The following is a 21,561-nucleotide window of genomic DNA, read 5'->3' as shown; positions in this document are numbered from 1 at the left end:
ATTAGAATTTGACCCAATGGCTCCGCGTATAACCCTGAGATGCATGAATATGCTGGCAGTTCAAGAAGGAGCCGCAAGGTACCTCTTCCCTCCCCTTGCACACATAGGCAGGATTCCCAACTAGTTCTCAAAGAAGCACTGGAAGTGAGGTAACAGAATCCATCACTGAAGCAACCCAAATAAAAATAATAGTTCACGTGACATTGTAGTCTTTAAAAACCCTTAAACCCAGGGATATTAGCTAGATATGAGCCAGGATTTATTTTTGTAAAATGAAAACTAGGGATGGTTTGGATTCATTTTCCATTTAATCCAACCTACCTAAATTTACGGGCTGGATAAAAGGTTCCAGTTTCAGCTCATCTCTAGCATCATCACACAGAATATTTATGGTGCAATTCAACTTCAAGTACAGTGCAGTCATCTGTTTAGAGCCTTTAGTTTTGTTCAGCCACTGTCTGTTTTAAATGCCATGAACAATATAAAACAGTAGATTTCTGGCACTGTCAGGCCCATGCAGAGCATATACTACTGAAAATGCTTGCAAGCTGCAGCCATCCTGTTTTCAGCACCTGGGGTTTCAGAATTCAGAACATGGTTAGTTTGTGAACATAAAATACTTGGTAAGAAAAAAATTCTTATAGTTGTTCGTGAAGAATTTTGAACTGTAGCTTTGTGGTTATATTTCTTATTTCATGTGATGATTCTTACATGTGTGAATGGCCCTAGATTCAGTTAAGGTTTATACTGTGGACTTGCCTGTTCTGGTGTTAGTACTAAATAATAAATCCAACCACTATTGTCTCCTCTTTACTGGGTAACATCCCTTGTCTAAAATAATAATTGCTCTGTGTTCTCTAGAATTTCTGCTGTGCTTCTTTTCTGACCACAGAACAGTTGCTGAGTGCAAATCAGAGATTAATTAAATATGGGGGTGAAAAAAACTTTTAGAAAAAGACTATATTAAGGTTCTGGATGAAACCAATACAAGCAAGAAAATGCAGAGAGAACGCTGGAACCCTTCCTCCCTGCTGTGCCTACATCTAGCAGTGTTTCAGTGCAGTCATGGAACAGTATGGGATTACAAACCTATAACCAGACTTCAGTGATTTAGCACAACAGGACCGGAGCTCAACTTGAATTCTGAGTTTAATTGCTTCAAAGAGTAAGTTTTGTGAAATTAAAATTTCCACAAAATATTCCAGTCCATGTACTCCTGATACTCCTTTTGCCACACCATAGGATGTTGGAGATATCAATTTATTCAGGGGTTGTCTACACAGGGATATTTGGGAAATTTAAATCCAAATTAATTGTTAACGCTGTTTAAACCACATTAAATCCCTGTGTTGACACTTATTCAGTAACAGTAAATTAAGCTAATTCAAATGAAGGCCACTTTACTTCTGAATAAGAGAGTGTCCACACAGAGGCTTAAGGCGGTTCAACTGATGCACTTTAAATCCAGACCTTTAGTTAATCATATAATTTTCCTGAGTATCCCTGTATAGGTAAGCCCAGAGCTATACAATAAAAATTTTGAATTAAAATACACAAATTTAATACTAACTTTCCTTGGTCTAAAATGTGTATTTTAATGGACTTCCAAGGCCAAAGGGGAAAATCCTTAAGTCATTATTCATTCCTTAATCACCCAGAACTCCCATTGAAATCAATAGGAATTACACCTGAATTAATAAATAATAATAATACCAAGAATCACACCAGAGGAGAATCCGCCATTACATTTTGAACAAGATTGTCACTAGCCTCACACAAGTTGATAGGTTGCCTGGTAGCCCAACATTATTCCTGAGAGTATACAGAGCTGTGTATATCATGACTGCAGAACTTGCCACAGAATTGTGCTCCAGAATATCAGCTTTCATTTTTAAAAATGTGTTTCTAGTCCTAACTTCATGTTTTCAAGTGTAAACTGATGCTTTGCCGCCTTACAGAGTCTGCTGACAGGCTGAAAAATGGTTTTGGGGGTGTGAACAGGTACTTTCATCTCAGAAGGTTGTTAAGTCTGAAACCTCAGGACATGTAATTTAAATGTCAACACTATTTAATTATTTAACTGCTGCCCATTTTAGCAGAAACATTCATTTTATGTGCTTATCCTGCAATCCCAAACTGCCTCCTAAAGCTTCACAGGAGAACAAAGCACCAGCTTCCTCCTGCCCACTGGCAAAAGCTCCAGCCTCCCCTCTGACAACCTCAATGATTGAGTTGTGCTTTAAGGCAAAATTCTGATACGTACCAAAAACTGAAAATATGGGGGCAGTGTATGATAAGTGGGATTTAATATTAACAGAACATGGGTGCCACTGTACTGACTGTATTGTTCATTTTAATATTAATTAAAAACTTCTTTACATTTAAATGAAACTGCCAGAGAATTTTTAGTCTGGTGCACGACTGTGTCAAAGAATCTGGAAACCTAACAGCTGAATTAGGCCCATCGCTGCAGAATATGTGGGGTTTTGGCTATATACATGTGGTTTAAAAGAAGTAAGAAGAGCTCCTCTCCCTCCCTCCAGTGTGAAGAATCTGTGCACCATCCCATACAGTGAGTCCCCAAAGTTAAGGCAATTGATGTGCTGTGAAAGTTCAGAATGTTCTTTTAAACACCCAGAGCTTTATTATTTCCAAATCATATTTCTTTGCACAAGGCAAAGCACGTATTTCTCCTTCAGTATTACATATATACCACATTTGTACTTTAATAAAATTCATTTTAATTACTTGCGTGTTTAAAACCCCATATTCAATGAAGAACACCTTTTAACATTCAGACAATTAAAAATGGCTGATCTAGTGTAAAACTTTCCAAACCTACACTGAACTTTCCAAAACATTTCCCGCCAGTTCTCTCCATCCCCCCCACGAGTCCTCTTCATTCTCCTAGCATGTCACACTCAGGCTGCACTCCTATTGCTACTGGGACTCTTTCCTTCCCTGACATCTGTTTAGCACTTCCTGCTCTGGGCTCCTGCCTCAGCTTCTGCTGTCTCTCTAACTGGAGTAGAGGAAAGGAGTAGGGAGGCTAGTGAGGAGTGGGCAGGGAAAAGGAGGAAGGAAGTCATCTCAGACCCTGACCCTGCCCATCCTGGCAACCTGTTAAGAAAGCAGGAGAAACAGCAGGGGAAGCTGGAGGGCAGACCAAAAGGTGGAGTCTGCCCCCTAAAGCAAGAGGTTACTTAAGTCTGAACTCACACAAAACTCCCATTGAAATCAATGGGGCTTTTTAGCTGAGTAGCTTGTGGCTCATAGCTTTTGTGACAGTTTTTTTAAACAATGACTCTTCCTATGACATTAATTTATTTAAGGCTGAAAGGAGCAGAGCCTACTGTAGGCATCAAAAGGAGAAAAGACAAATGAATTCATAGGGGCCTAGGCTAATGTGTAAAATTTCAAAAAAAAATTTACAGTATGAGACTTCTGACATAGTTGCAGTAATGAGTCTGACTCTCCATAAATCCATCATGACAAACCTCCAGCCCAAACAATGGCTGGGAGTGTTGGCAGGCGTGTTACACAATTTTGAAAACACTTGCTGAGCAAGTCAAATGTAGCGTGAGAGAGAGAGATTGAGATTCTCACCCTTGTAAATATCACATGCAGAAGCAAATTTTCTGTCTCCAATGCTGCTGATGGGGGAGGTTTAGGTTGGATATTAGGAAAAACTTTTTCACTAGGAGGGTGGTGAAACACTGGAATGCGTTACCTAGGGAGGTGGTAGAATCTCCTTCCTTAGAAGTTTTTAAGGTAAGTCTTGACAAAGCCCTGGCTGGGATGATTTAATTGGGGATTAGTCCTGCTTTGAGCAGGGGGTTGGACTTGATGACCTCCTGAGGTCCCTTCCAACCCTGATATTCTATGATTCTATGATGGTATCTCCTGCTCCACCCAATGAAGGGATGTTTTGACAATTTTTTCAGTTTTGATACTAATTTAACTAGACATAATGCACATACACAGAGCCACAATATATACTGGAATTTAATAAGTCTTCTACTGTTGGTTGATTTGTTCTGAGATTGTTTTATGTATATATTTGTGATACTCATTTTTCATTTTTTACTTGCTTTACTAGGATTTATTTTACATAATCATGGACCAAGGTGTACATTATTCTTCTCTTGTTTTTTCTTCATGATATTTTTCCTTTTCAGTAAGTTTTATGGCATTCACCATATTTTTTAAATATACAGATAATGGTTTATGTATTATAGGTCATTCTCCTTGCCTGAATCTTTGTTTCCTTAAATCTACATTTTGTGTGTGTGTGTGAGACACACTCAGAAAAATGTAAAGAGCAAGAACTTCTACGAACCTTTCAATACAGATAATATTATACTTTAGGGATGGGTAGAAACAGAAATGATCTAATTTTGCACTCTCTCCTTGGTCAATCCAGTTTCCATTTTCTCTAAACTATCAAAGTTTGGAGACAGAAGGGTTCAGTTACAATTTGTCTGTTATACATACACTTCAAAGGTCAAATATTTTAGCTCTGTGAGGCTCGAAAGCTTGCACATGCCAACAGAAATTGGTCCGATAAAAGATATTACCTCACCTATCTTGTCTCAACCCTACTGACTTCAGTGGAGTTGCATGGTTGTAACTTTTGGCAGAGTTCAGCAAAAAACCCTCTTGTTTGTCATTCAGACAATGGTATCCTTTTAAAATTTTCCAAATAGCTTAGAATAACTGCGCCAGCCTACAATTCTCAAACATTTTGACATTTTTGATTTTTGAAGTATTACTACTCTCTTGGCTCATCCCTAAATTCCAAAGCAATACTTTGCCACTCATTTCACACAATTTAAGTCAAGACTGTTTGAAGTCCAGCATTTATGTCAGCCTTGCACTTAAAATCACCAGGAATATTTTATTCCTGTGGTTGTTATGGTTTTTGGCTTAGTTTTTAAGTGAATCCCCAATTATGTCACAATAGGATTCTAAATTATTTCCACAGAGCCCTCTCCTTGGTGACCATCTCCATCCAGGTTCTGAGCACCCTCAATATCTTGGCGGATTGAGCCTTAGTATTGTATCATGTAAAGGCCAGAGACTGAATAGACAGTACAAAGTTGTACCCCACAATTCTCTCCCCCTCTTGTGGTTACATGTTCAGTGAATTACGATAAATTCCAGTTGGATCCACTCCTTTTTACTCTTATTGTAATTCCTTTCAACTTAACTCATAAGTGAATGCCTTTCCCCATTCTATACTGAGTGCAAATGAATAAATCCAGGTGGGAGGACACAGATTTAAAGTAATTCAGATAAAAACTGTATTCTATATTACCTTTGTTATAAATATATAAACCAATTCTAGTAGAATATAGACTGGGATTTCCAACATCTACCCAAAATGTCAAACACAAGTTCTCATTCAAAATTCTCAGGAAAAAGGGGTAGGAAAATTTCAAACAAGGCAAAATCAAGAAAGCAGGCAGATTATAAAGTTATTACATTATGTACAATGAGAGAGGGAGATCCTGAGGTGGGAGGGATAGAGAGAGATCTAGCCGTAAAGAGGATGACATGAAGAAAGATGCATGGTAAATGTTACCCGCACCCCTTAGAAGATATGTGGGGCAGGGTTTCTGTGGAGTCCTGGCTCATGAATGAAGAATTCATATAATATGAGCTTTCCAAGGTTGTGGAATAATTATATATTAATTGGGAAACAGTATGTAATTATGGAATTCAAGACCGCAACACAGTACATTTGCAAAAAAGAGGGCAGAGTTCAAGTTGTGCATGAAACCTTAGCTTTGGCATTCTCTGACATTTAGTGATTTACTGTGAAACTTTAACAAGCTTTTAATGTAGATTTTCAATGGAAATTCCTTGTCTTATTTTAAAAAAGAAGAAAGCATACAAAATATATTAGAAAAAACTGGAATGCCTTATTTCATGAGCCTTAGATAATCTACAGGATGGATTTCCTGTTCTAATCTTGCTATGCTCCCACAAAATATAAATTTAAGAACATGCCTGAAAATGCCTGAGTATTTGCCTTTTACCAAGCAGCTTGACTACAAATACCACTTCTATCTGAGAAGCACTGAGAAAAAGTAAAGGACAAAATAACCCAGAATATACAGGTATGTTGTAGATGACACAGATCCCCTAAGACTTACATCTTTGCCAATCAGGTCCTCTTGGTTCTCTACAATTCCCCAGGGGGCTATACCAATGGTACAGATCTTCCCTCGGGATTTTGAGGCATGATCCTTTAATGCATCTCCAACATGCCGAATGACTCCTGAAAAAAAGAAACAGGCTCATAATCAAAAATTCAAAGCACAGCATTTTTGGTCACGTTGGTCTGGAATCAGCCAACCACTTAAGTGTATGCTTTCCTAATCACATCCCTATTCAGCACAGTGCTTAAGCATGCGCTTAAAGTTAAGTATTTCCTTAAGTGTTTTGCAGAACTGGGGCCATAATAAAATAATTTAGATTGATATATACAGTGCCTTACTAGTTCAGTGTATTTTACATACAACCTTACTGAATAAATTAATGTAAACAACAAATTCCACAACTCTAACAATGAAAATGAAGACACTGATCATCATAACTTTGCTTTTTCTCATCTGTATCCAGATACATACACACTCTAATATGTGTAGTGTGTATATCTTCAATCCTCTCCAAGTACGCAGAAATGCACAGAAAAGGGGGGAAAATGTGTAGCATGTATGATTGTCCCCTCAAATTTTGAAACCTCTCAGGCATATAACCCACAAATAAGGCGGTTGAAATACTGATGGAAATGTTGTGAAAGCACCATTACACACAGCTGTAGACAGCAGTGGCACCATCCCATCAAATCACAAACCCAGTCACCAGGGAAAAGCCGGCAGGAAGTGCAAGAAAGTAGAGACTGGTGCACACAAAATGACTGCCCCATGGCTTGCCATACTCTGATTACTGCTTGCACTGTCTAAAGCAACTTCTGGTTACTTTAATTACATTCCTATGCTAACGTCTGTACAGTGCACATGTACAGGTTACTGTGCCAGGCTGGACAGTTGCTTTTGGACTCAGGCTTTCTTTTCTGCTTTCCAGGCTCACTTTCCTAACAGTTTTGACACAGCTTGTATCAAGAGCTACTTTCATCACCTGACTGCAGCTAACAGTAGCACAGCAGCACGTGGAATTTAATGTCACTTGCTCTTCTTTGCTGACAGCTTTGCATAAAATGCATTTAAAATCTACTTGTGCTCACTGAGGGGATAATTGGTTCCAAATTACATTCTTAGATTGATTTTTTTTTAAACCAGTTTTCTTTACTGTTTCCCTGCTCTGGTTCCATGAATCCTAAAGTGACATTGACAGATTACAACAGTCAGACAATAACCACAAGTTTCCCCATAGCTACTACCCTCTTATACCCATTTAAAATCAACAGTGAAAAAACCTGACATCTAATCTTCTAATCTTCCTGGCTGCCACCACATTGTCTGGCAGATGAGGGCAAAATGCACACATCTCAGCCAAATGAATCTGTGATCCCACATCCTGATGGTGCATAGCAGGTCTTCTCTGTCTACGAAAGCTATTGCTTTCTAGGAAATACAGCTTCTGATTCCAGATGGATATTGAAGCAATTTGTTTATAAGAAGATATGGGGTGAGTCAGGCATATGCTATTTATGTTATGTCGTGAATATGACTACTCAGAGGGCAACATTTTAGGGGGTTTTCTATTATGCCTTTTAACAACATACAGCTAGCTCCCTGTCTAACTACTACATTAGTTGCATTCCACGTAATGTGTGTATATTACCATATTATGGGTGCATTGTGAGTGACAGCAGCTAATGTATATACACACTTCAGGTCAATAGTCACACCTTGCATCTAATATTATTAATATTCTTCAGAAAGGAAATGCTGGAAAGAATTTTTATCCAAAACAATGGGTGAGATTTACAAACAAATTAGGTACCAAATTTACATGTACAATTGGACACCCAATTTAAGTGCACAGTTATCACAATTATGCAAAACAAATTTTATAGTTGTACGTGCAAATGAGTGGTTTATGTGCAGAATTTTTGAGTTGTGCATGCAACTATGGAAACTGCAAGAAGAGATTAGGTTCACAACTGTGTACCCAACTTGTTTAAAAATCTGACCCCAGAGCTCTCTTCTGCTTTACTCTGTATACTTTATGTTGTAAATAGAAGTAATTGAATATTCAGGATTGATTTTAGGATCATACACAACAATGGTTGTTCTCACAGTCTTATTTGACTATGAATAATTTTTTGGCACAGAAAAAAATACCTGTTCATATCAATTTGGGATTTTTTTTTGTCAGCTACAATTATGACACTTTGCAAACTACTATAATGGACATAGAGCTTTTTCTCTTAACTCCAGTCTTATTCTACAAAGCACAACTTCATATTCAGTCCTCTGAAGACATCTTCGCAGCTTGGTTTGAAATGCTGAGTTGGCGAGCCTATTGCAGTATGGTTAAAAGGTCCACAGATGGATGCATTTTTAATTAGGATTTTCTATCTATATCTGCCACACTCAACGCCACACGATCTGAACATCTAACAAAATTATCACCACCCCAATTTACAGGCCAACCCTTGTTCTAGTTTCCTTCCTCCTCCAACTGCGGCATTGGGGATGTTTAAAAAAATACCAAGAGATTCCACCTGCTCCTGTTTCTGTTGTAGGTATGGGAAAGCTGAGAAGATGACAAACTTCCCAGACAGCTAAGAAACAAAGGAAACTGGGCTAACAATTACTGTAGTCATCTTTAATTCAATATATATTAAAAAAACAAAAACAAAAACAAAAACAAAAAACAAACAAACAAACAAACAATCTCATTAGGCATGTTCTGAACTGAGCTTCAAAATATGTGATGCCTAATCCAAATCCCACTTAAATTAATGCAAAGATTCAATGAGCTTTGTATCAGGCCTGTATTATCAATATGGTAGAACGAATATGCTACTCTCCATAGGCACTGAAAGGATTAAATAATGCTGAAATATTGATGTAATGTAGCTGTGCTGACTCAGGTAGAGATAATGTGCCACAAAAATTCACGTGTGCATACTTTAATTTTACATATTATCATTCCCCATATGTAGAATGCTTTGCCTTGCCTCATTTCCCCGCCTCCCCATCATTTCAGTCTCTCCATGACTATAAAACGCATGTGGACAGGTAGAAAATAACTTCCATGTCAGGGTTCTAAAATTTGGATGTGTTCAACTTTGCATACAAATTGAAACATGTTACCTCTGTTTCTGCAAGGACAATTGGGAAAAAAAACCGGGAGGGGGGGGGGGAGAGAATGACTCCTAATCCACAGAGAGGGGGGAAAAATGACTTTTATTCAGATTAAAGGCTTTTATTTTTTCAGGCACATAAAATAGAAAAACTCTTTTCTCTGTCACATCTAACTTGTTCTTATAAGTGAAAGATAAAAGTTGCCTTTTTTTTGGATGAAAATATTTTCCTTTAATGAAGTGGAAAGTTTCTTGTTTGTAATACCTACAAACTAGCTACCCTTTCAGGCTGCTAGCTGCAGATCACTCCATTCCATAAACGGTACCTGGACCCATTGATGTTAGTCTCATGAAGTCCCCTCTGACAAAACACTTCAGATGGTCTCACAGCAGGATTTATTTTTTGCACTTTACAATCTGTCTTTCATGCTTTAATAAACCTTTTATTCTTGGAGAGCTGTTCAATACATATTATTCTGGCATTTTCTTGCTAATGTACAATAAAAAGAAAAAGTTACCATAAAATGGCTCAGCCTCTCTTTAGAATCTGGACTGATTCTAAATCATGATGTTAAAATGATGAAAGCCTCCCTGATGCCACAAAGCTCTTATTTTAATGTTGCTTGTTACCTGTGTTTACTCCTCCAGTGAATATCCATGCTCCAGTTGTCATGGCAGCTTTAATCAGACCTTTCCCAAAGACTTGCTTGAGTTTTGGCTGAAGTTCAAAATTCTGAAGGCCTCCATGCACAGAGATGAGAAGCTTGGGAAGCTCAAGCTGCCATTCTTTTGTCATTAGGTGTAGAAGAAGATCAGGCTTTGTGTCAAAAGACACACGTACATACTGCAGAATTAAGGGCATTGATAAAGAAAAAGGTTGGTTATGACTCATGATGTGTAACACCAAGAAAATATTTTTAAAACATACAACTTTTGCAACAAAAAACTAATTAATTGTAACTTTGATGGTTTAAAAAGCAATTTATGAAACTACAGACTATGACAATTATAGGTAGCCATTTCACAGAGTTTACTCTCTCCAAAGCTCTTTGCAATAATTAATCAATCAATCCTCACAACACCTGTCAGGAGCTAATAGATAAACATTATCCTCAATTTACAGATGAGGAAATTAAGGCAGAGAGGTTAAGTGATTTGCCCAAGGCCATAGGGGCAGTTGGTATCATACCTCCATTTAGAACTCTCTTTATTCTAGACAAATGTATTGAAAAACATCTACAAAATATGTAATAGTGGACATGCCTGCATTTAAGGTTAAGGTTGCAAAGTCGAGCACTCAGAAGTTAGGAAATGGCTGAATTAAGGTTCCCCTTTCAACTTGCTTCACTTGTGTGGATTTAATAAAGAATAAATTATTACCCCGACTGAGAATATGTTTTAAAGGCCAGAAGGGACCATTAGGTTCATTTACACTAAACTTTTGCAGAAGACAAACCATAGAATTTCACCCAGTAGTTCCTGCATCAAGACCATAACTTCAGGTTGAACTAGAGTACATACAATTATTCTGGAACCTTCCACTAATATATTTCTTTCCCCCACCCCTCTTGGTTTATCAGCATAACCTTCAGATCCACAGCACAGACTTCAGAATAAGCATATCTGGTTTTAGAACAGTAGTACATTTCAAAGAACATATTATGCTGACATATTTCATGAACATTTTGTTCATTTTTACTATGTCTATTCCTTTTTTGTGGTCTGTGATTGGTCACCTACAGTAAGTCTCATGGTACTGTTTCTGCTTCCTGAGTGGATGTGAAACTTCAGATGGAGTATTTCTGGCATGAATGCTAATATCTGTGGTTGCATGCAAATATGGGTATTCAATGACAAATGGCCTTTCTCAACATTCCTGCAAGCAGAGCCCCATTTGCACAAATGATCATGAGAAAACAAACGAATAAGAACTTGGTCCAACTGAAAAGCACACCAGAGTTAAAAAATATTGATTCACTCTACAGTTATAATAATCCTCCCAACATCTGCTAAGTCTTTTTACTATTAGGAGGCAAAAGGCCATATGTAGTGTATATCTGGTGAGCATGTACTGTACTATCAAGTATGTGTGTAATGGCTTTAATGGCTGGATTGCTGAAATTGAAAGGCAAACTCTGCTAGGCATTTGAGTGCACTGGCTGAATGCTGAAGATAATAGATTTCACTAAGAATTCCATCCAGTAATTCCTGCATGAAGCCCATAACTTCTGGGCTTCACTAAGAATTGAGGATATCATGGACTTGTGACAACAGGAATGTTGGTAAGACACTAATCTTTATTTCTTTCTCCCTGTCACAGACAGAAGTTGGGGTTACAAAAGGTTATACCACTATTACATGGCAGGGGTTAGCAGCCACATATTGTAACTATTATTGAGGGTACTCAACATCTTAAAATGCTGAACCCTCTGAATAGTTAAAAAAGGGAAGATTTTCTGTTGGTCTGAGTATTATATTTCGGTTTTGTTGGCAATGAGAGTTGATGTGTTCAGTCTCCCATGATGAATATATGCATTTTAACTGATGATGTTCATATATATTTGTTACAAGCAGAGGTTGTAGGACCATCCCATGTGCCACTCCTGCTCAGATCAAATCCTGTATCCTGCCACCACTCATGACAGACACCAAATGTTTAAAATGAAGACAAAAATTGCGTAGGATGCACATCAACCATCTTGCAAAAGCGTGACTGGGGGTGAGGAGGTTTCCTTCTGACCCTTGTAGCAATCGGTTTATTCCATAAAACACATGATTTCATTAACCCCAGTTTAGCTTGCATAACTACCAACTGGTAAAAATATTAACTCCTTATTCAGCCACTTCTATAACTTCCAGCAGTAACAAATTCCATAAGCTGACTACAAGATATTGAAGAAATATTTTCTTTTATTTATCTGAAAATTATCACTAATTTCAAATCACCATTTGTTCTTATTTAGGCGAGAAAAAGGACTATACTCTTAATGTGAAATGAAATTTTATCATATGAAGAAATGTGAGTAAACAAATCTGAGTGGGTCTTCTCAACTACAAGAACCAGCAATGCAAAGGAAATTTAAATCTTAGAAACTCCTCTGAGAAAAGGTCAAGGGGCTAAAATATTGGATTTTCTTTTCGTGAGAAGAAATGTCTAGACTTCAATTTTGTGATTATCTTATTCCTTTTAGCTCTTGTGGGGGGCATTTTCAGTTTGGTGTGCCTTGGATAATTCTTTTGTAATCACTTCAGATGTAATTTAATGTGTATAGGATCATTCTTTTGTCATCACTTCCAAGGCACCCACTAAATTATGAATAAGTGCTTTTAAAACCATTTTTGATCATATTAATAATTTATCTCTCTCTATTTTGTAGTAGAACATTTGACCTTTTCCCTTTTCTGTTTAGATTCTGCTGCCATTACTGGCTTCCTTCAACGCCACTTGCTCGGAAAGATTTTTAAATGTAACTATGAACTTGAGCCAAATCGCTGCTCAGTTCCATCAGTCTCCCCATATCTCTTTGGCTGATATCTACCTTTCAGCTCCATAAGTGATTATATTTTTATAGAGGAGAATTTGACACTTGTGAAAGAAGCCAAACTGACAGCATTGCTATTTATCAACAGAACAGGTACAATATAGGAAGCAGAAGGAGAAGCTTCACCACAGCAACCTGCCAAAGTGCTTTGGCTCACCACTGAACTAGTTTAGATGGGCCACACCATAGGATGAAAGATTAGTTCAAGTTCCCATGTCCATTTAATCTATAGCTTGACGATTAGACTCAACAAAAATGTCACTTAATACTAGCTGTGATTATGATGCTTTATTTTCATATCAAGGGATTAGCCAGAAACTCAGACTCATTTCTCATTGACCAATAAACAGCCAGATGGCTGCAAAATAGCCCAACCTAGGTTAGAATTGAACTACAGTGGTAATCTAGTTGTAAAATTTTTCATATCCTGAGCCATACAGTTCTCCAACCACAATGCCTCTATTAGAGTACATATAATTAAACTGCAGTGTGCATTGTACCTGGCTGATTGCTGATAATGATAATTTGAGGGAGACACTTACAAACTCACTGCACAGACTCATTCTGCTGTTGACAGACATGACACTTAAGTATTTCTGAATTTTCCCTCGATTAACATACTGCCTAATACTTTGCCTTCTGCAACGCAATCTGTATTTTCTCACTAGTGGCAACTGGAAAATCCCTGTATTTTCTCACTAGTGGCAACTGGATGATGACATGACCATTTTACCTACCTCAATTAACTGTCCAAAGTTTCAGATGCTTTTCTAAACTAAGCTGAATCTCTGAATCTTTTGCTGTTTGTGCCTCACAGCAAAAGGCCTGATCCGGCTCCCATTATAAACAAGAGCAAAACTCTCATTAGCTAACAGAAGCAGAATAGGATCTTTATTAATATTCTTTTAATATTTTAGGGCCTTATTCAAATCCAAAGAAAGTTAATGGAAGCACTCATTGATTTCAATGGGCTTTGGATCTAGGTCAGGGGTGGCCAAACTTTTTGGCCTGAGGGTCACATCTCAGTATGGAAATTGTATATAGGGCTGGCTGGGATAGGGGATTGGGGCACATGGCCGGGGGAGGATGAGGGCTCTGGCTGGGGGGTGCAGATTCTGGGGTGGGGCTGGGGATGATGGGTTTGGGGTGCAGGAGAGTGCTCCGGGCTGGGATGGAGGGGTTTGGAGGGCGGGAGGGGGCTCTTGGCTGGGCAGGGGATTGGGGCACGGGTGTGTGTGTGTGGGGTTGGGGATGAGGATTTGGGGTGCAGGAGGGTGCTCTGGGCTGAGATCAAAGGGTTTGGAGGGTGATCAGGGCTGGGGTTGGGGCGTGGGGGGGGGGGAAGCGCGCTTGGATGCAGGATCTGGGCGGCGCTTACCTGAAGCAGCTCCTGGAAACAGTGGCCCGTCCCCCGTTTGGGAGCAGGGCCATGCTGCTCTGCGCGCTGCCCTGTCCGCATGCACTGCCCCCACTCCCCCATTGGCCACGGTTCCGGCCAATGGGATCTGCAGAGCTGGCGCTTGGGGTGGGGGCAGAGTGCAGAGCCCCCTGGCTGCTCCGGCTTCTAGGAACCATGTGGAGCTGTTGCACCTGTGGAGCAGAGCAAGGCAAGCTCCCAACCCCGCTCCCTGTCGGGAGCTCGAGGACCAGATTAAAAGGTCTGATGGGCTGGATGCGGCCTGTAGTTTGTCTACCCTTGATCTAGTCCTTTGTGTATTTCATTCACTTTTTTCTCCAGAACCCTTATTATTTCAAATGCTGTAAATTTATTTTGAATATTAATAATTTGCTATGTCAAAAAATAAAACCCATTGTCTTTTTCATGGTTTAATGTCAAAGGATTATAGATTATCCCCCCTTGTTTCTCTCTCCTTGCACTAATGGCTTTTTAAAATCTTTCCTGTGCAGTTTTGTCAAATCTGTACTTTTTAAAACCGCAAATGCATTTTTAGGTGTGGCTGATTTCCAAGACACTTTAATAAAATACAACACATTGAAGCTATATATGAGAAACTATATCTGGCAAATCTATTTACCTGCCTCATAGCCACAATGATGCATTTCAACATGAAAGAACAATGTAAGGGACACTAAGCCTTTTCCACAGTAATATACTTTCTGTCTTCTGAAGTTGCAAACATATGCCAGCCACTCAATGAGCATGTTAAAAGTATCATTTGAACGCTTTGGATTAGCAGGAAATTATTAAAAACAGAACTAAATGTATTTAATTCACTGTGAACCTTTCAAGCAGCCATCAGCCATCCAACCTTGTATAACCATGATCAAAGCAACTTTAGTTCAGCAAAGCAGAGTTAATTAGAAATCTGTATAGGATTCAAATGTCCCAATTAATGAAAGGGGTTCCAGAATTATTTGTGTGTTAAAAAGAGGAGGATAAATTCAACACAGCAGTTTAATTTGGTCCTTTAAATTCAATGCACAGTGCAACAATGCATGATTGTTCCCACCTGGTCTACCAAGGTCCAGACCCCCCAAATCTCTGTTCAGTCAATTAATTTTTCATATTTTGGTTTAATTAGAAGTTGACAGTCAAGCTATATTTTGCATGCATGTATTCTTGGGGTTGGGGTTGATATAAAACCTGATGGCATATCATGTACTGTTTTATAATTCACTAGAAGCCCACCTAAATCCAATAATGACTTACTTAGTAAACCAGGTTTCAGAGGAACAGCCGTGTTAGTCTGTATTCGCAAAAAGAAAAGGAGTACTTGTGGCACCTTAGAGACTAACCAATTTATTTGAGCATGAGCTTTCGTGAGCTACAGCTCACGAAAGCTCATGCTCAAATAAATTGGTTAGTCTCTAAGGTGCCACAAGTACTCCTTTTCTTTTTTAGTAAACCAGGTAACTCTTATTCATTAAAGAGGGATTCTCAAGCTTTTCAAACAGGTGCCTTAAAACATTTTACTGCATCTCTCAAATCTCGCTGACAGATCTGTTGGATGGTATCTCTCCACCCAGGAGGAGATCTGTTGATGACATTGACTTAATTTTCCTGTCTCCATTCTTCCGCTAGCCCTTGACCTCTTTCAAAAGATCATGGAATTAGCAGTTCTCAGCCTCTTTCCCAGCTCTTTACTGCTCCTTTGTGTGATGGAGGTCTTTTTAAGGAGCAGAACGTGTGCAGAGGACCATAGCAATGTGGCAAAGTGGTGGTCCTTGGCAAATAAAACCCCCGAACATTTTGGAGAATTTATTGATTCAGCCATGTTGCTAGTTTTTGGGTGGGGGAAGATTTGTATTTAGTGCCCAAAAGCCTTTGGTAATAAAACAATTTAAAAGATATATAAAGAATTTGATGAAACAGCAGAAGGTTGGTGCCAACAAATAGATGAGAGATTAATACATAGAGGCTGGGTAACTATATCCTAATGAGCTGTGCTACAAGCTCTGTCCTGCAAATCCCGAGTTTTGATTTTTTGTTGTAGGTTTATATACAATTTTATTTTATTAAAACAAAATCCTACTTATTTCCTCTTCTGGGCTTTCCAGTATATCTTGTTTATTGTGTCTCTGTTATGGCTAGACAGTGAGCTCTTTGTGGGTAAAATTGTCTGTATTTTTATGTCTGGTACTGTGCTGAGCACAAGTGCTTAATTACAATAAAAATAATTAACATTAATAGAGTCCCTTCTTTTGTGTGTGTGCATGTGTGTTTTATTTTGATTGCAAGAGGGGGAAAAACACATGGAAATTAAACCTGAAACTCTAAAGATTTTCCTTAACTTAAATATTGAGTTCAAGAAAATGTTTATAAAGAAGATTTTGCTTAAATTTGAAAAACCTGTTATTTTCTGTCTAGCTGTGCTAATACCGGCCGCACCACAAATATTGTATATACCCTTGAAGGGAGAAATTTTGTAATGCATTTGCTGAGTATTAACAGGATTAACCATTTTATAAAACCAAAGAAAATTTTTACTAATTGCAGATCTAGAAACGTGGGTGTAGTTATTATAGGACACTCAACTGTTACAAGAAATGAGGAAACACCACTTTATTAACTGATCTTAACAACCACTATAATCTAATCTCAAATATACTCTGCCATAAGAGAGTTAATTTATCCACATGATTCACCTAAAACATTAAAAGGATAAGTGGAAAAGAGTATGGTAAATTTAATTCCACAATAGGCACAGGAAAACTAATTTAAATGTTACTAAAAATGTATCACCATTGCACATATGCTGGAGATGTGGATAGAAAGTAGATACTCTGAATTAGTAATGCTGTAGGCAAATACATAACATTGATGAAATATGGGATAGAATACCACTACACAGGCTTTCGCTGATGATTTCATATGGTATGTCTCTCAAATTCTCAGAAGGACAAGGTGGGTAAGGTACAATGTTTATTGGACCAACTTCCATTAGTGAAAGAAATTTTTGAGCTTACACAAAGCTCTTCAGGACTGTGTAAGCTTGTCTCTCTCACCAACAGAAGTTGGTCCAATAAAAGATATTACCTCACTCACCTTGCCTCTCTAATATACTGGGACCAGCATGGCTACAACAACATTGACAAATTCTTAGAAGGTGATTCATTATGTCTACCCTAAGAAAAACAACTTTTTAAAAAGAAAACTGAGAACAGTGTTGGCATCACACTTAATTATTTGTACAAATATGGCAGAAATTCTTACAATGAGCATGAGGCCAAATAATGTCCTCAGTTATGTCAGGACATACCCAGTGAAGTCCATTTAGCAGCCCCATAGAGTTCAGTTTTTCACAAATAGGATATTAGCAAAATTAATGTCTTTTGGGAATTTTTGTTTTACATTTCTGGAGGAAAAAATGAAGTTTGAACCATTAAAAGGAATGGTATGGCCCAATTTTGTTGAGGATGTTCAGTCTATTATGTTCTCCTCTGTTACTGTTCTGTATTGATTTTTTTTTTTGGTTATTACGGCCTTATTGTAGCTTTGTTCTTGATTTTCGCTACAATTTAAAAAGGGATATAATGATGCTCACTAGTAAACTCATTTACAAAGTACTTGTACGTTCCCTGTCACTCTGTATTAATGGTAACTTAACTGTATTTCAACTGAAAATAATATACTTACAAAAGGGGAAACAAAAAGAAAAGGAGTACTTGTGGCACCTTAGAGACTAACCAATTTATTTGAGCATGAGCTTTCGTGAGCTACAGCTCACTTCATCGGATGCATACCGTGGAAACTGCAGCAGAAAATGGTTAGTCTCTAAGGTGCCACAAGTACTCCTTTTCTTTTTGCGAATACAGACTAACACGGCTGTTACTCTGAAACCTGAAAAGGGGAAACAGTTACCTTATTTATCAGATGCTTGAAACCCTTTTATTTAAATATAAACAGAGATCAAATTTTCTCCATGGATAACCTGCGCATGGTGGAAATTTTCATTTGTCTTTCTGTTAATTAAATACCTGACATCCTCACTGCTCTTCGTCCCTCAAGATTTTATAGTTTTGTGATTACCATGGATCTGGATGATGTTACTCGATTTTGTTTTATCTTGCTGAATACCATCAATCTTTAGGCCTCAGAGCATGTTCTACAAGGTACAATGGCTCAAATCTTCTGATTTTTATTCCAAATTCTTCCATTGACTATTGGGGTGATCTTCAACAAATCACTTAACCTTGCTGTTTTGCAGTTTTATCCATTTTTAAAGTGGGTATAATATTTATCTATAATGGTTGCCACTAACACTCAGCATATGCAAAGAATTACCATACAGTGGTAAATGAGACACAACAGATTTTATCTGTACTTAGGAAATTAACTGGAGTAACTTTATGCTACACTTATATATTGCATTTGATGTGAGAGTAAGTGTTAAGTCTCCTGAAAATATGCAAGGCCCCAAGGCTTGATATACATTAGTCTCTTTATCTAGGTCTTATTTCTCAAGGTTCTGGAGGCTGTTCATTTTTCTCACTTAATCACTGGCAAAAATGGCCATCTGGTTTGTCTTGCAAAATGAGAGCCTTGCGGAAGGTAAATTCAGATGCATATTCGGGTACTGTATAGGTTTAATTCTTTTCATAATTAGAACCACAACAACTAAGCTTATGTACTTACCCAGCTCTCACACTACACTCTCCTGCCCACAGTGCTATGGCTGTCAGGCACCGTAAGGGTGGCCTTTAAGGGAGACACTTATCTCATTAGCTCTTTAGTTTATCATAAAAAAAAAAAACCAGTCACCGTTACAGTTCTGCAGACCTGCTTTCATGGTTGTCACCTTACTGTGGTCATATGCATGTTGAGCTTTGTATCCTTTTATGTACAATAGCGTGAAAGAAGCTCAGCTATTCAGAGAAGCTATGATTTGAAGGCATTTTCCCCATCAATAGACTTTCTGAATGTCTGGCGGCTTTATGGAAGCTTTTCATCCATTCAGAACTTGTTTGTTCTCTTTCCCTTCTGATGTGATTTAATGACTTTGAATGGTTGGCAGGATGCAAATGTCTTCCTGGTTCTTCCTATTCTCTGGTACTGTTAAAATAAGTCCAGAGTTCCTCCAACAGCAGTTTTATAATAGAACACCAGCATGTCACAGATACTATTATCCATAATAATATGCACTCATTTTCCACACATATACTAAGTCAAAAGTTACCATTAGATGCTATAGTATTGGTGCTCTAGTGTTTGTTAAAATGTGATAACAGACTTCAGTGGGAATTGCACATCTATACCTCAGAGCAGAATTTGGCCCACATACTTTGGACTGTAACCCTTAGAATTCTATATATGAAAATCATCTCTGTATTCTCTTTTTTTAGTATTCCAGTCCAGTACTGTAAGATTTCTCTTGATGGAGCAGCAGTTATACGTAGAGGAGATTAAATCAATATAAAAATCAGCCTGAATTTTCACCCATCCTTTGAAATGAACACTAACTTTGACTAACAGATTAGATTTCCTTTCTTTTAGTGACCCCTCCATAGTTCATCCAAACTATCCTTCTATTGCTTTGGGATGTGGTGGCAGGATTGCTGGGCTCCAATACCGATTGTTTCAAATTTAGCATTGCTTTCAAGCTTCCCTTGAGTTCTATCCCATAGTGAATGGTGTCCCCCTAGGAACTTCTGATTACATAAAACGCTTTCCCTCTCCCTCAGGCTTAATATCTCACATAGAAAGGAGTGAGGTTCCAAAAGCACTTTATTTATTCTAGTTCATTTATTCTATGGTAAAACAGGGTGGCCCCAAATTTAAAAGCAGAGAAACACTGATGCCTGCCAAATAGTTACAGAGAATGACCAAGATAAAGAGAGTCGGTTGCTATTTGGGGATTCTGAGGGAAGAAGCTCTCAAAAGGTTCAGAAGTTTATGTAAAATGTAAACAAGCACCTTACGAACGGTTAATGTTAGCCCCTCACTAATCATGATTGGAGAATAGAAGAAGTGGATGTAACTTCCTGCTTCCCATTACATTTCATTTCCTTGGAAATAATCTTTCTACTTTACAACTGATGAGTACAATTTTTTGTTCCTTGCCATATTTTACAGTGCTGTCCTTGAATTGCACAGGTTTGGTGAGAAGCGTCTTGCTTCCACTGAATGTGATATACAGCACTGTGAAATGGGTGGCTTGATTTATTCCCTTTAGATAAATCCTATTTCATTTTACTAAACTAGACATATTTGTACACTCTTTTCTGTTAGAGTGAATGAGAGTTGATTCGCTTTATCAATTTTCAGGTGCCACTGAATAGGCATTAGGGGATCGTTAGACCCTCAGGGAAACACTAATTTTCTAGCTGCTTCTATATCTACTCATCATGGGTGACACTGTGTTCTGATACTTCACAGAATTACTACTTCAGAAACAGATACAGGTGGAGATTTTCAAAGGCACAAATCACAGTTATATGCCTAACTCCCACTGACTTTCAAACCTTCAAATCCTTTGTAATCCTCCCACATGTTGATTTACTGACTCTGACAGGCATGCTGTCCAATATGTGAGAGAAATAAAATATATTTAAAGTTTACCAAACATGCCAGACAGTGACAGACTGCAATTTACCAGGATTCTAACAATGTTATGAATTAGCCAGGAACTGTGGGAGATGGCTGTCAAAGAGAGGGAAAAAGAGGAGGAAGCAAGAATTAATTGAGAATAAAGAAGTTATAGTTAGAGCTGTCAAGCAATTAAAAAAATTAATCACAATAATATCTGTTAATATTTAAATATTTTTGGATGTTTTCCACATTTTCAAATATATTGATTTCAATTAGAACACAGAATACAAAGTATACAGTGATCACTATATTTATTTTTGATTTACAAATATTTGCACTGTAAAAAAATAAAAGAAATAGTATTTTTCAATTCACCTAACACAAGTACTGTAGTGCAATCTCCTTATCATGAAAGTTGAACTTACAAATGGAGAATTATGTACAGAAAATAACTGCATTCAAAAATAAAACAATGTAAAACTTTATTAGAGCCTACAAGTCTACTCAGTCCTACTTCTTGTTCAGCCAATCAAATTTGTTTACATTTGCAGGAGATAATACTGCCCGCTTCTTGTTTACAATGTCACCTGAAAGTGAGAACAGGCATTCGCATGGCATGGTTGTAGCCGGCATTGCAAGACATTTACATGCCAGATGCACTTAAGATTCACATGTCCCTTCATGCTTCAACCACCCTTCCAGAGGACATACGTCCATGCTGATTACGGGTTCTCCTCAATGACAAT

The 21,561-nt window shown here is 38.0% G+C and overlaps 1 protein-coding gene across 3 annotated transcripts in view; it reads right to left on the bottom strand.

Annotated features, from left to right (window-relative positions):
- The window catches only part of TRPM3 (transient receptor potential cation channel subfamily M member 3), a 638,519-nt gene that overhangs the window by 175,993 nt on the left and 440,965 nt on the right, over nucleotides 1-21,561 (bottom strand). For 2 of the 3 annotated variants that reach the window (XM_073345160.2, XM_073345157.2), the window contains 2 exons: nucleotides 9,914-10,127; nucleotides 6,159-6,283 (listed from right to left, as the gene is read on the bottom strand). In XM_073345160.2, the coding sequence (XP_073201261.2) occupies nucleotides 6,159-6,283; nucleotides 9,914-10,127 (339 nt within the window). Of the gene's footprint in view, nucleotides 1-6,158; nucleotides 6,284-9,913; nucleotides 10,128-21,561 lie in introns of those variants that run through there. The other variant, XM_078852884.1, reaches the window with a different exon arrangement.

This window comes from Lepidochelys kempii, chromosome 5 (assembly GCF_965140285.1).
Source record: "Lepidochelys kempii isolate rLepKem1 chromosome 5, rLepKem1.hap1, whole genome shotgun sequence".
NCBI classification, from domain to species: Eukaryota; Metazoa; Chordata; order Testudines; family Cheloniidae; genus Lepidochelys; species Lepidochelys kempii.
This window is presented reverse-complemented; position numbering and strand designations above follow the sequence as displayed.